This window comes from Vanessa cardui, chromosome 3 (assembly GCF_905220365.1).
Source record: "Vanessa cardui chromosome 3, ilVanCard2.1, whole genome shotgun sequence".
Taxonomy (NCBI): Eukaryota; Metazoa; Arthropoda; class Insecta; order Lepidoptera; family Nymphalidae; genus Vanessa; species Vanessa cardui.
In genome coordinates this window covers 9,673,788-9,688,891 of record NC_061125.1, presented here as the reverse complement: position 1 = coordinate 9,688,891, position 15,104 = coordinate 9,673,788, and the positions used below count along the sequence as shown (strand labels likewise).

At 31.3% G+C, this 15,104-nt stretch overlaps 1 protein-coding gene across 3 annotated transcripts in view; it reads left to right on the top strand.

Moving 5' to 3' along the window:
• Positions 1–15,104, top strand: part of LOC124543181 (serum response factor homolog) — a 247,192-nt gene that overhangs the window by 72,278 nt on the left and 159,810 nt on the right. For 2 of the 3 annotated variants that reach the window (XM_047121285.1, XM_047121266.1), the window contains exon 3: positions 4,244–4,282. The exons of the other annotated variant lie outside the window; for it this stretch is intronic. In XM_047121285.1, the coding sequence (XP_046977241.1) occupies positions 4,244–4,282 (39 nt within the window). The remainder of the gene's footprint in view (positions 1–4,243; positions 4,283–15,104) is intronic. 3 annotated transcript variants of the gene reach the window in all.

Sequence of the window (15,104 nt, the reverse complement as noted above, 5' to 3'; positions counted from 1 at the left end):
CAAAACGGAGGAGGTTATCAATTCGTCTGTATTTTTTTATCGTTTTTTAACGCAATAATTTATCCTGTATTATATTGATTGCTCATAATTAAACATATTTACAAAACAATTAGTTATAATTTCTTATTATTTATGTTATAACAATGTTCTAATAGTTTTGATGGTGTTTCCAGGTCGGTATCACAAGTTTTTCGTCAAAAGGTTAGTCAGTGCATGTGTGTGGTTTTTTAAAAAAAATATCGTTTATACTCACTAGTGATTGTTTATAAACTTTGTTTAAAGGGTGGTTAGTTAAACAATGCTGTATCTTTGAAGGTTACATCAATGATAGATAGTGAGAGATTGGTGTACATAAGTGCATGAATATTAGACTCAATAGTTCAATGGTTTAGCTGACATTAAACCATGCTATTGACGTACTTTAACCTAAGTCCTTTTATTGGTGATTAAATTTAAATCCTAAAACATACTTAATAAAGTCGATTTTTGAAAGGGTGTATAGGATATAAAAAAGCGTATGTATTGATAATATAAATAAGTTTTTTATAGTAATTTTTATATGCTTAAAGATAAATCACACCCTTAAATACAAGTATTTCCCTTTCAATATTCATCAGCACTTAAAATTATAAATAACTTGGTTCCCTATCGCATGACTCGTCCATCGTTGACACAATTTTAAAAATGTTCACGTTTCGCCCACGTGCTTAACGCATCGTTTTCTATTGTATCAGAAATTGGGATAAATTATGTAATTTGTAATGTACATTTTGTAATATGAAACTTCATATCTCTCAACTTGTTTCTAATTCTGAACCATTCTGAATCCTGAGCTCAGTTATAACCAATGGATTGATGTTAACGCAGGCATACAAATCGATCATTTATCATATACAATTCTAGTATTGAAAATAATATTTATATCGCGATTTGGCGGATGAAATACCGTATAGAAAACTTGGATAGAGACTCCGTACTTGTATTTTATTGATGCACGAGGAATATTTTTATTAGGAATTTTATTGAATATCAGATTTATTCTGTTATGAGAATAATAAAGGAACATCTCTAATCTTTTCTTTTTGCATAGTTAAATAGGCTATTTGACTGGTTTTTAAAATCCATTTTATATTATTTAGTAGAGGTTAAGGAACTCAGCAAAAGTTGATTTTTTTATTTCTAGTACATATTTGCCGAAAAATATCATATTAAAAATTCCATATTTAAATAACGCGCGAAAACGCTACTTGGACAATATGGGTCTGCAAAGGGGTCGGTGAGGTCCCTATGCTGTAATTTAATCTGTAGTACATATAGTAGAAAAGCAAGGTTTACAAGAAAGTGACTTCATTATAAGCCCGGCCAGAGTTTTGTGTCACGTGACAAACGTTTGAAAAAATGCATTTTTTTTATTGATTTTTCAATAAATTAAGCATTATTTTCAAGTTTCGTTAGTAAATAACCATTTTTAAATTCACAATATACAGTGATTACAATAATTCACAATTTATTTTTCGCATTGTCAAATAGCCTATTGTTGTGTTTTTTTATGACAAAGATACACCTTTTTCAAATTATAACAATGAGAACCTAAAGACAAGTTTAATATCAGGATTTGAATTTAGAATTTAATTTATTGTGTCAATAAATTCGTAGCTCTTTGAGTTTGTACGTTGACAATTTAATAGTCCCTTGCTATATTATCACTTGCGTGCGTGTATCGTCCTTGAATTTCACCGTCCTTACCGAAATTCTGTAAGGTTACTTTCATTTATTAACTGTCAATCAAGTGATACACCGATTACCTATTTTATCGATATCTCTTTCTCGAGATCTTACTACTTAGTAACACTACTTAGTACACTGATTGAGTCATGCCAACACTTCATGCACTTTTACTAGAGCTTTCATACAAACTTTACGTATTAATTTTATACATTTTTTATTTCTACCGATATCGACGTAGTTGCAATAATGTATCGACATAATATTTAAAAATTATTGTTTCTGTTATATTAAGCGATTTAATTCTTTTTTAGTACTGAGAGTATTCCGTTCGGCGTATCGAAATAACAATCTTATGATAAGCTACTTAAGAACTATTCGCAATTGTGCACCGTGATGTACTTTTACATTCTTATACGTATATGTTAGCGAATTATACTTACATATACCAAGTGCAAGCTACGGAGCAACCTGTATAAAGATTACTTTTGAATTATAACACTTATTCCAAGGGTCTTAAGGGCGCCGCTAACCCGTTGCTGTTTAAAATGCGCAGTTAATGAAGCCGACCAAGGTCCGCAATTATCGCAACTGGGTCGCTAGGACCGGTTGCGCACATGACTGATAAGCAGTGCCTCCGAAAATACGTTGCATCGATGATGAAAAAACTGTTGTAGATGAGGGTTAAATTCAACTGAGATTCTTTTTTTCAAGATTAACAATATTTCATTGGGCACGTCATTTGCCGTTTTTTTTCTAATATAGATTAAAAAAACTACGTTAATAACATAAATTGTTAAAATCTTAACTGTTTTAAAAATCGAACTTAATCTCTTACGCTCTACTGTAATTGGAATTAAATATAATCTGTATATATGTAATGTCATAAAATCTTTTAAAAATTTAAGCCAGAAATAAATGAAATTTATTTGTCGCTTGTCAAAAGTTTTCTGAAGTGAAATAAAAAAAAAAGTTTCAATACGTCAATTTTTTTCTTAATAGTCGCCAGGTCGCGTTTAATTTTGACCATTTAAGACTAATTACTGAATTCACAAGCATTCGTCTTCGTTAAAAGCTCGGACACACATCTGTCTACTTGAAATGCGTCTGATTTGTGGTTGAATTTCTTACCAAATACTCTGAAATGTAGCTTTGCTTAAGTGACAGAGAATAATTTACTGCTTAATTTGTATGTAATCTAATTAAGATATATCGGGGCTAAATGCCAGGGAGTGCCAACAATACTTGAAAATATTTCTGCACTAGCGACCAACCCTGAATCGCTCGAGTGGAATTCATTAATCATATTCATAATATAATATAAATAAAAATGATGGATGGTGGTGGTTTATTGGTTTTGTTTGATTGACTTCGATACAGTTAGGCTGATCATAAAAGTTAGTCGATTACAATTTATATAGGTATCTATGTATGTCCAGAAGTTTTTCTATATAATCCACATAGTGGTAGCTCGCTGCTAATGGCACGACAACACGATAACTATTACCGTTCAACCTCAACATTCTGTATAAATATAATATACAGAAGTATGCTAACGTCTCCTGCGTTTTACTATTACACTGAAAAGAAACTATCAAAAAAATATTTATGAGTAACTACGTAAATGAAAATGCTTATTTAAACAATTACATAATTAGCAAACTAATAAAAGTGAAGAAATCCGTAGAACACATTACAGATGAATTATTTGATCCGGTCGATTAAAGCGCGTATAAATAAACGATGTCTAAAGATTTATCTAATTAAAAAATATTTTCTTAATTTCTTTTTTCTCAAGACAACACTATAACTATTTAAAAAGCATTTAGACGACTATGCCTATATATCTTAAAGTTATATAAAAGTTATTTGAAACTGAGTTTGTTCCATTTTGTATTTATTTTTTTTGATAAATGATTTTCAGTCTATACTTACATATATCAATGTACGTTGCATTAGTCTGAAAATAGTAATAAAATAATAAAAAAAATTTGAATGAATTTTGTTGGTCTGTTTAAAATTGGTATATAAATCAAATTTACTACATATGTGAAGCTACTTTTGTAACACATACCTACATTATATAATAAATTATCATTTATTTTATTGACAACTTTTCGCATCTGTATAAAATAAGGTTTGTTTAATTTGTACAATGTTAAATATAATTATTTTTTACAACTATTTCCTTATAAATCTTATGTATATGTATGCATAATATATAAATTAATTCGTTTAGTTGATTTGTATACATTATTAACTTGATATACAGTCTGTTAAGGTATGTTATTAACATTAATTGTTTAACAATCATAATCAATTCTAGAACCTTTAATTCACCATTAATATTCAAATATAAAAGAATATGTAACATCAATACTTTATAAATGTATGCCTTGCACTAATGTTAAATGAGGATGGATCGCAAATAACCCGTATTACTCTAACTTTAAAGTATAATTTCGTTTGAAGCTTCTTTAACAAATAATAACATTACGTTTGTATTTCTTTTAAACAGGATCTGGAAGAAAATGGGGGAAGCAAAGGAAAATGCAAGGTAAGTTTATGTTAATTAAGTCGCGACTACGATTATATTTCGTTCATATACAATTGATACAACATAATCCTCTAATTTGTATTGTTGTGTGTAAATTTGTATGCCTGTTTCGCATTCACGAATAAAACATTGAACCGAATTTTGATGATATCTTATATGCAGCCTGAACTTCAGGGAAGGACTAAGGCTATTTTTAAACGTAATTAAAGACTGACCCTAAAATACCAGCGATGCTGAAGGTGACAGTTATTTTTGTATATAGTAAATAGTCAGAGGTACATAGTTCTTGTTTATGAATGTTCTCTATTCTTACATTTTATGATGTGTAGTTTATATGAACATACTTTTTTAATTATGATAAATAATACTAATATTATACCTATGTACAAAGTTCATACAAAGGTGTAGTATGTGTATGTGGCCTTACGTTATAACTCTTTATTATTGAACATAAAACAACGCCATCGAATAATTTCCAATAAATAGATTCGATTTCAAGGTCGATAAACACAGATATACATCTACTCAGAAAGATTTCTTCGGTTATATGTAGAACATAATTATGTACATCCTGTATATTTTCTCAACGTATAAGCCAGCAGTCGTTAGAAAATACGCAACATAATATATATATTTGCTATGATAAAATAAACTCTGTTTCCCCGATAGTATGTATTTCAATAAACAATAGTATGAGAATAACTCAGATCTATTGCGTACTATAGTAGCGAGCTATCAACAAGCTATAGATTGTGACGAGCTTGTGGCCAAGAAAAGTGCGGAAGGCGCTATATATATAATTTAAGAAACTCGAGAGTTTTTCGTTTACACATATAAAAAAAAGATCTCTTATTCTAGATAACATAAGTTTTTAAAATAGATACATATATCGATAAATGTAGATGTGATTTTAATGGTTTCCGTAATCGCAGGTTCGATTTTGACTCATTGTCTATTTTGACAACAGACAGATGAACGCAGATGTAAGTTAAAAGCACACCTCAAATTATATAGTTACATAATATTCAAAATAAAATGTATAGAATACACATAAGTTGGAATCCCGCCATTTTTCCGGACTGACAGGCATTTCTCCATTTCATACGCGTCAGATAGCGCGTGGTTCATTGGAACAATTTACTGTGATGTTTATATTGTTTATGGGCGAACGGCTGCACATATTCGGGTGATCGGATTATCGTGATTGCGAGATCAGACTGACTCCAATGCGGCAAATGTTTGCTAGATGTGTACAAAAGATATGTTTTTATAAAGTTCATAGGTTGCCGAGTAAATGTTACTTGTATGTTTTGTGTTCTGAGTTCGTTCACTTATAGCGAAATTGATCTATAAATTGTTAATGTTTAAATGAAGGGGAGCAAGCAATCAGACGTATATAGAACTACTTTATAATACTTTTTAATATTAGATCTTATTTAATTTTTAATTTTAAGATATGTACATTTTAAATTTGGGCAGCGTGAGGAAATCAGACAAACTTCAGGAGGAAGAGAGGCCGTAGCTTAGAAACACTCAGAGGCTGATTTTTTTACCTTTACCTTTAATTACACATTGAAGATTGCTTATAATTGATTTGCTTTTTATTGAGAAGAAATAGTAAGAATATCAGTAGTACCTGTTTTTCATTAAATTACGTCATTCCAACTCTTGGAACGATATTATGTCCCTGTATTAAGGGCTATTAGTGGTAGTGAGTTCAGTCCATGTTTTAACTGAAGCACAATCAGGCAACATATTTCTTATGGCGATAGAATAACTGATCCATAGGTGATTAGTATCTTCTAAGATGAACTTGTACAAACCTCATGTGATGAAAAGCACAATGTCTGAATGATTAAATACTTATGACATATTTTAATAGTTATGATCGGTACATTTATTTCATAAAATAATAAATATTTTTCCAATATATATTGTATTTGTTTAAATACCAATTGGCATCTTAAAAACAAAAATATATAAATCAAATTAACTGCGAGACTAATACGGTCAAGTATCCTTCCTCTATGCGGAAGTTTGCCAACTTGACTGTCCTGGTGCAATTAACTTAAGTTGTTAACAAAGATTGATACACAGTTCTGTAATTGTTGCTCTGCTTTTCAGGGATTGCAAATTGCCAACATTTTAATTAGTAGATAAGATGCCCATCACAACACACATTATATTGATTTTATTCAAATTATTAACGTTTGTCTAATTACTATTAAAAAAAAGATTGTATCGAAAAGAGTGAGAGCCTGTAAATTATGCTGGGTTAAGGCCATCCCCATGATAATCAAATGCGGTTTGGTGTAGGCAGGTTTCCTCATATTGATGTTCTCTTTCTTCACCGAGCATGAGATTAATTATAAACACAAATACCACATAAAAATTCAGTGTTAATAATGATCGGCTTAATTGTATCGATTACATAAAAGAAAATACTTAATTGGAATAAAAAGTTTATATAATGATTTAATAATAAACAATGAAACGTCGACAAAATATTTTTAAACAGAATTAAAAACATTGTTGTCGATAGATAAAATATAGGTATAACTAATTCTCGACTCGACTGCAAATAAATTCGCAACTTATTAGCGACGAACAGAGTCGACACGTGTAAGTTTTTTTCTCAACAGAATATAACTGTTCAAGTAAAAAGCGTAGCTTGTCCTCAGTTAATTGCATAAATAATTCACGCGAGGGTGATCTTCAGCCATCATCAATAACGAGGCGTCATACAATCTGTTTTATGTGTCAACACTCAAGTTTTACGTAATATTCTTGTTTTATACGATACTTGAAAATAATGTTGTGCGAAGATCGTTACGATCTGATGTGTCCACGGCTTTACTCAATCGCAATGCGGAGGTGTTTTTTTTCCTTATACCCTGGATGCTTCTACCCCATAGTTCGTTTCAAATTTATTTCGCGTAGTACATAAGTTGTTTCGTCTATTCTAGAAACATTTAATTTTTACATTACTTAACGTTATCTGCATTGACTTAAAAAAAAAACAGTATGAATGGCCTGATTTACATATATACTTATTTACACTAGAATATTTATTTTTTTTAAGATACAAGTATGTATTTTGTAATTTGAACCAGGTAACCATTTTTAAAGTTTTATTTCACATATACTTGAGAAATCCGTGCCTATTAATCATTATTTGAAATATCGGCGATAAGATTTCAAGAAATTTTCTTAAAATTAATAAATATGTAACTTAGCAAAACAATAAAATTTTCGACAAAAATCGTAAAACCTCAAAGTCAAAATCGAAATTCTACTTAAATTATATACTCTTAAATAACTACTTTATTTAAGAGTATTATTAAATAATTAGAAAATTATTAATAAAATTAAATAAAAGTGCTAATTAAGACGCTTCGAATATTCTTTGAATATTTTTCACATAGAGTGAATAGTCTTGTATTGTAATTAAATTTAACGCAGTCTATAATTAGCGGTGTTTAGTGTTAAATACTATTTTTATGTAAAATACGAAAGCAGATGGGCTTGTGCTGATGTGATCGTGCGTTGCATGTTCATTTTTTTTAATTTGGTAGCTTCTTCTTTGTCCAAGGTAAAATACTGTCAGATATAATAATTCAAAATTACATTATTAAAAGGACTGTCAATCATTTTATTTGCAATGTCGAACTGAAACATTTTTTCTTGAATTCGATATATTTAAAAGGTCGAGTTTGTTCGTGTAGGCGTGTATATAATTTCCAAAAGGGCTTATAAAAATCAATTGGCAATTGTATTATGTGCTATTGCTGGTAAAATGACAATATACGAAATTAAAAAAAATAATAGTTTCGTAATTAAAGAACTAGCTGCCGCGGTATAGAATGTGTCTTTATTTTAGTGATTAAAATACAGTCTAAAGCTATTAAAAGAAGAATTACTTCATTAATTATCTAGTGATATTTTAATTACAACTTTTCGACACACGCTGATAGTGATAAATGAAATTTTTTACATGATTTGAAATTCCTTTTAGCGCCGACATTTTCTAAGCAAGGAATTCGCATAAACCAATATATCACTATTTCTTTTTTATAATTTAATTGGTAAAGGCAAGGTGCATTCGAATGAATAAATTTAGAAGATATGCCAGGTATAAACAAACACACGTTGGATAATTGGTGGATATTATAGCTAGGCACGGTGTAATGTGTACCCGCGTTAAACAAACACCTTTCAGTAACGACATTATTTTGGTATAATTATAGTCTTGCACACATATGAACTAGCAATTAAAGGATTGTCATAATGAGCGAAGATAATTTACTTATACATAGATATAAAATAAAATAGTAATTGTTCGAAATCTGTACATAGAAGATATTTGAGAAAAAATCGTTATACTTAGGTCTTTATTAAAAGAATAGATCACAAAAATGTGAATCTTATAATTTTTGTCAGTCTGTCTGTTTATCTTTTTGTTTGTTACCGCTTATTTCGATAATGGCTTTACCAATTTGGATGCGGTTTTCACTGGTGTATTGTAGTTGAATCGGCGTAACGTATAAGTTGTTGTTGTTTTATTAAAATCGGCGTACAAATAAAAAAGATATATCAATTTAAATAAATACATCATAATATTTATGGCAAAAATGTCGTTAAGTTGATTTGAGTCGGGCGAGCGGGCATCGGCTTTCATATATGGGAAAAGCATTCATATAGCGTTACAAAACTTTTCTTCTGGCTTGAAAAATGCATTTATGTATTCACTACGTAAATTGTAGGGAGGTGGAATATTTGAAACTCTTGGCCGAATGCCAATGACTCGGCTTCAATCTTCGATCATGGTTCGGTATATCAGTATAGATCGATTGGCCGTATCTGTCATCGGGTTTGGTGTGCGTTCCCCTGGAAAACTTTAGTTTTAAAATCAGTTTTCACTCTGGTCGTGATGAATTCATAAGTCTGAGAAGTAAACGCCTACGAGTTAGCCAATCTTCGTTGAGAATGCCCGCTGCGTTTGAATGCGGGTCGAATATCCTCGACGACCTCCATGGTCGAGTGGTGTGTACACCGGTTTTCATGGGTACTCCACTCTGAGGTCCCGGGTTCGATTCCCGGCCGAGTCGATGTAGATGACCATTAGTTTTCTATGTTGTCTTGGGTCTGGGTGTTTGTGGTACCATCGTTACTTCTGATTTCCATAACACAAGTGCTTCAGCTACTTACATTGGGATCAGAGTAATGTATGTGATGTTGTCTCATATTTATTATTTATTAAATATCATATATATAGTTCTTACTTTTTTGTTTTAGGTAATTTTATTATTTACACTCCTATCGGATTCAACTTTAATTCATTACATACCAAATTTTTAGTTAATGATTTTGATAAAAGCCAAATATACACAATGTGTCATACCTCGGAATTAGCTCGCATCAAAATGCTTCTGCTTTCGTGTCATTTTAATCTTATGCATATATTTTCGGTGTTAACATAACGGTAGCCCGTCCGTCTGTCACGGAGATACATCTCCACAATTAATCAGTCTTATCATTGGACCTCGGCAGATGTGCTTTTATGAGACTCAATATTGTGAACCTAAGAACAAGGGGTCAATATAAATGGCATCTGGGGATGACATAAATACTATATACATATATACAAATTATACCCAGAGATTTCACCTTTCAAATATATTTTTCTGTAATTATATACAAGATACATCTCATAATAAGCGTTTCGTATATGATTTTTGGGATTAAAAAGTAAAACAATTTAAATACAAGAAATATATGTTCCATTAAGAAACGTTTTGCGTCCTGTTAAATTCGACATATTGTTCCAATATACATATGTACATATAGTGAGCTGAGATGGCCCAGTGTTTAGAACGCGTGCATCTTACCGATGATTGCGTGTTCAAACCCAGGCAAGCACCGCTATACACATGTGCTTAATTTGTGTTTATAATTCATCTCGTGCATGGCGGTGTAGGAAAACATCGTGAGGAAACCTGCATGTGTCTAATTTCATCGAAATTCTGCCACATGTGCATTCCACCAACCCGCATTGGAACAGCGTGGTGGAATATGTTCCAAACCTTCTCCTTAATGGAAGAGGAGGCCTTATTCCAACAGTGCGAAATTTACAGGCTGTTACTTTAATTTACTTTACGATACATATAGTGTTAACTGATTTGTCAATGTTTTCGAAAACGACTACAGTTATCGTTGAATATGCATTTAAAAAAGTCGTGTTGAGAGGTGTCGAAAAACTCAAGGATAAATTACATTAATTTAAATTATTAAGTAAAATCTTTTACGTAAGATCTTAATTAATTGGCAAGAGGGATTGTTTTTTTTTTTTTAATTACGCATAACGTTGAAAGCCCCGTGTTATCGCGACATAATGTTGGATGTGAAGATATTCGTATTTCTTGGCTCTAATGAAACATTTTTAATTTCTCATCCAAGGTCTGTTCAATATTCTGTGAGGAATTGTATAATAATTAATTTTCTAATTATCTTCAAAATGTTAATAACATTTTTTTTTCAAATCCCTAAGTTTTTCATAATGTAAGTGGTAAGTGTTCATAGCTGCCTATAGAAGCTGTAAGAAAAATTGATCATTTCTCTTATCACCAATGCGCTAACCTTGGGGGCAAGGTCTGAATGTTAGGGAATATTGTCCCTTTAATACCTACCACTGACAAACACTTCATCTTTACTGGAACTACCATTACATCTGTTTGGTAGTAGAATATATGGTAAAGTGATAGTAACTGTAACTGGTAGTAGGAAACAAATTATTATAAAATTATCTAATTACATTGTAAATATGATAACGGAACTATTCAGACGAGATTGAACAATGTGACAAAATTAATAAAAATCTATGAAGTATTGAGATAGGTCCTTAATTATTTTTCAAATAATTCCATAACCTTAAGATCTCTGAGAGATCCTTTTACATCAATGACATTCTAATCATTTAACTAAATCTGTCGAGACTTCCACATTCAAAAGTATTTTTTAATTAGTGCCATGTCCAAAATAGGTCAATTACGACGAGAAATTATTGCATCTTAAAGAGCATCATTCAAGGCGATACGACGATTTGAGAAATTTGATAAAAACCAAGCCTTCACGCGCTTGTAGATAAACATTCTATACATATAGTGTATAACAGTGAGGGTGTCTGTACGTAAAACATTACTTGAAAATATACACACATATTATAATATCCATCTATTACTTTATTTATAAAACCCACTCACTTGGTGGTGGGGCTTTGTGCAAGCCCGTCTGGGTAGGTACCACCCACTAACCACTCATCAGATATTCTACCGCTAAACTATAGTATTTGGTATTGTTGTGTTCCGGTTGGACGGGTGAGTGAGCCAGTGTAACTACTGGCACAAGGGACATAACATCTTAGTTCCCGAAGTCGGTGGCGCATTGGCGATGAATGTTTGGTTAATGTTTACCGAACGAAGTCGCGAACATACTAGTATGTTGGTAACCAGCACAGATAATTGCAATCTATGTTACATGCCAAACACCAAAAAGGTGAAAGAGCCATGAGGTCTTATTTGGTTTCTAACTGAAAGGCGCGGAATGAAATAAATGTGATTCATTGTAAATTAATACGATCAGATCGGGATGATGTTATAAAAGGATTTTATTAGAGCATTAATGTGATTTAAAGGAATCTGCCATATTGTGTTATTACTTATAAGACTATCAGGTGTTTTTTTAAGAATGAGGAAGGCTAGGTCATTAAGAAGGGTGATTAAAAGATTGTTTCAAAAACTTGTAGGAAGAATACGTAATCATTGATTACTTTCACTGGTGGTAACTGCTACATATGTTTTTGTGTGAATAATGGTTTTCTTTTTGAAAAGTATTTTCTTATTAACATGTGTTGGATTATGTTGCGTCCATATTTGATATTTCTGGTTTTGGGAATTTCTTCGTAAAGTATTGGATCGTATTGTATATTAATTATTTAAATGGTTTGTTTTTGACTATGGAATGAAGTTTTTATACATTTTAACAGTCAAGACTATTGAAAAGTCCATGTGAAATTGCGTGAATTTTGTAGTTTGTAGCAACTATCAGCCGCCCGAAATTCATATAATTGAAGTCGTCAGTAATGTAATTAAACTATTAACCTTTGTTACTTTATATCTAAGTGTATTATTAACAAGTTTAAAATCAAAAATCATCCATCATTTGTTATGAATCAACAAAGTACTTTATTTTATTTATATGGTGATATTTTTGTTGTTAAATATAACTGTCAATTTTTGCAAAATAATGTTATAATAAATTGATATACATACACACATACATACATACATACATACATACATACATACATACATACATACATACATACATACATGCATACATACATACATACATACATACATACATACATACATACATACATACATACATGCATACATACATACATGCATACAAGAGTCACTTAAAGAATATCAGTGTTTTGCACAATTTTTAAAATTACAGTATTCGTTAACCTACCATTTGGGTGGGCTTATATAAACTTGCATTAATTATTATGTAAGTCTTAACTTATTAAAGGTAGTAGAATTTTACGTATTATAACCATTTTAGTCCTTGGCAGAGATTGATTTTATATAAAAAAAAAACTCTCTCTAAAACGACTCACTTATTTTTATAAAGCGTACCATTATCATATGTACGTCAATTGATATTAAAAAAATCATCAGACTTAACTAGTTATTGCTCCCACTAGGTGACAAAACATTTATAAAATATCGCATTAAAGTCTAGACTGGACGGCTTGAGAACTACCGTTGTGTGACGTCACAAGATAGAGATGCACAATCTTCGTAACCGGTCCGAGCAGGACGGCGACAAAGTAAAAACAACATACCAAATAGGGTGATCACATGTAGCGAAATATTGCGATAAGTGATGATCGGTTGCAGTTATAGGGACGCGGCTTTCGCGGTCTATTTGATTTTGGAACACATTTTTATTTTCGAAAGGGCTGCCATGTCACGCGACAGCGGAAAGCGCGGGAAATGTGTTTTCATTGACATATGGCGCGGATGCGACGAGTAATGGTTTGACAGCTCGACGTTTGTTAGATCGTCACTTTTTTAAGGTTATATTTTTAAAATGCCACGCGAAGTAGGCTAATTGCTCATAATAAATTATATCTAATGCATTAATTTTGCTATATATATCAGGTGTTAATGTTGTTTTCATTAGTTAGGTGAGCTCAGCTTTGAGTTGAAATTAACTAAAATTAAGACATGAGTCGAGATGGCCCAGTGGTTAGAACGCGTGCATCTTAACCGATGAAACATCGTGAGGAAACCTGCATGTGACAAATTTCATAGAAATTCTGCCACATGTGTATTCCACCAACCCGCATTGGAACAGCGTGGTGGAATAAATTCCAAAGCTTCTCCTCAAAGGGAGAGGAGGCCTTTAGCCCAGCAGTGGGAATTTACAGGCTGTTGTTGAAGACATGCATAGCGTTTAAAATACAGTTCATTTTTCTTTTATTTATTTTTTTAACTTTCAATTGTTTTTAATAATTGTGGTTTGCATGTTACCGTTCAATAACATAAATGTTAATAAAATCGCAAAAGTTGCATAGTATTAGCATATCTTATTATTCAGTATTTCAATATAATATATTCCATTGAGTGGCGTATTGATCGATCTATCAAAGTTATTCTTTAACAGAGAATATAATACTATTGTGAGTGTACTACGAACCAACGGACTAACATTTATCTATGAGCAATATCTCTCGGCCGTCCAGATTGAAATAATAAAATATGTAAAATTCTAAAATGTTAAACAGTTTGCAGACTTCACCTTAATTTTGTAATTTATTAATGACAGGTAAATTAGAATTGAGTTGGTTATGAAGATTGCGGGTTCGAATCGGGACATCATTTCGATATTTTCATGTAGATGATTTGTGCAAGGTGAAGGATAATAATGAGAAAACTTGCATATCCACCAAATGATCTCTAAAAATTACACATTTTCCACACATTCTGTGTAAATTTAAACTATTCTATAATTTTCGTTTTCTTTAAGATTATTTATTCAGTATTATATATAAGAAAGAAAACTTAATTAGAATTATACATAACTGTCCAGAGATAATGTTTTTTTATCGTTCTTTAATAATATACGTGTAAATGAGAAAGGGCCCAAAATACAAAAGCTTAAAATATGATAGGCTCACATTTCCTATAGGAGTGGACTATCACTGCTAAATAGGACATATCAGTCAGTTATTATTACGCATTCAAGATAAATATCTAATTTTATTACTATAATGTTCAAATAGACCAACGAAGGTAGACAACCTTTCTATTTAAATCGCAACATATGATTTTGATCCTTTGTAATTCGGTAGCATAATATGCAATAGATTGGTCAATGTTATGATAGTCAAATAGCGAGATATTGGTGACGTCACATGACTCACTTTATCTCCCTGAAAATGAATTCAAGCGTATTCTCTCTGACAAAAAAAATAATTGATTTTATAGACCAGTGTAAAATTCCTCTAAGACTCTTGTGCAGATTGAACCGTATCTTTTATATCTACGCAAGCGCAGCGTTTATTACTTAGATTTCAAATCTCTTGATTTCTCTCAGAATTATCTGCCAAAGAAAATTGTGTTTTATAAATCGAACAATAAAGTTCAGATCTCTTACTCAAATTGTATGTGATAAGTCGTTATTAAACATGATAATAGTTGTATTGATTTAAGCGGGTAAAAGAGAAATGGATTTATCTCTTTTCAATGTACAA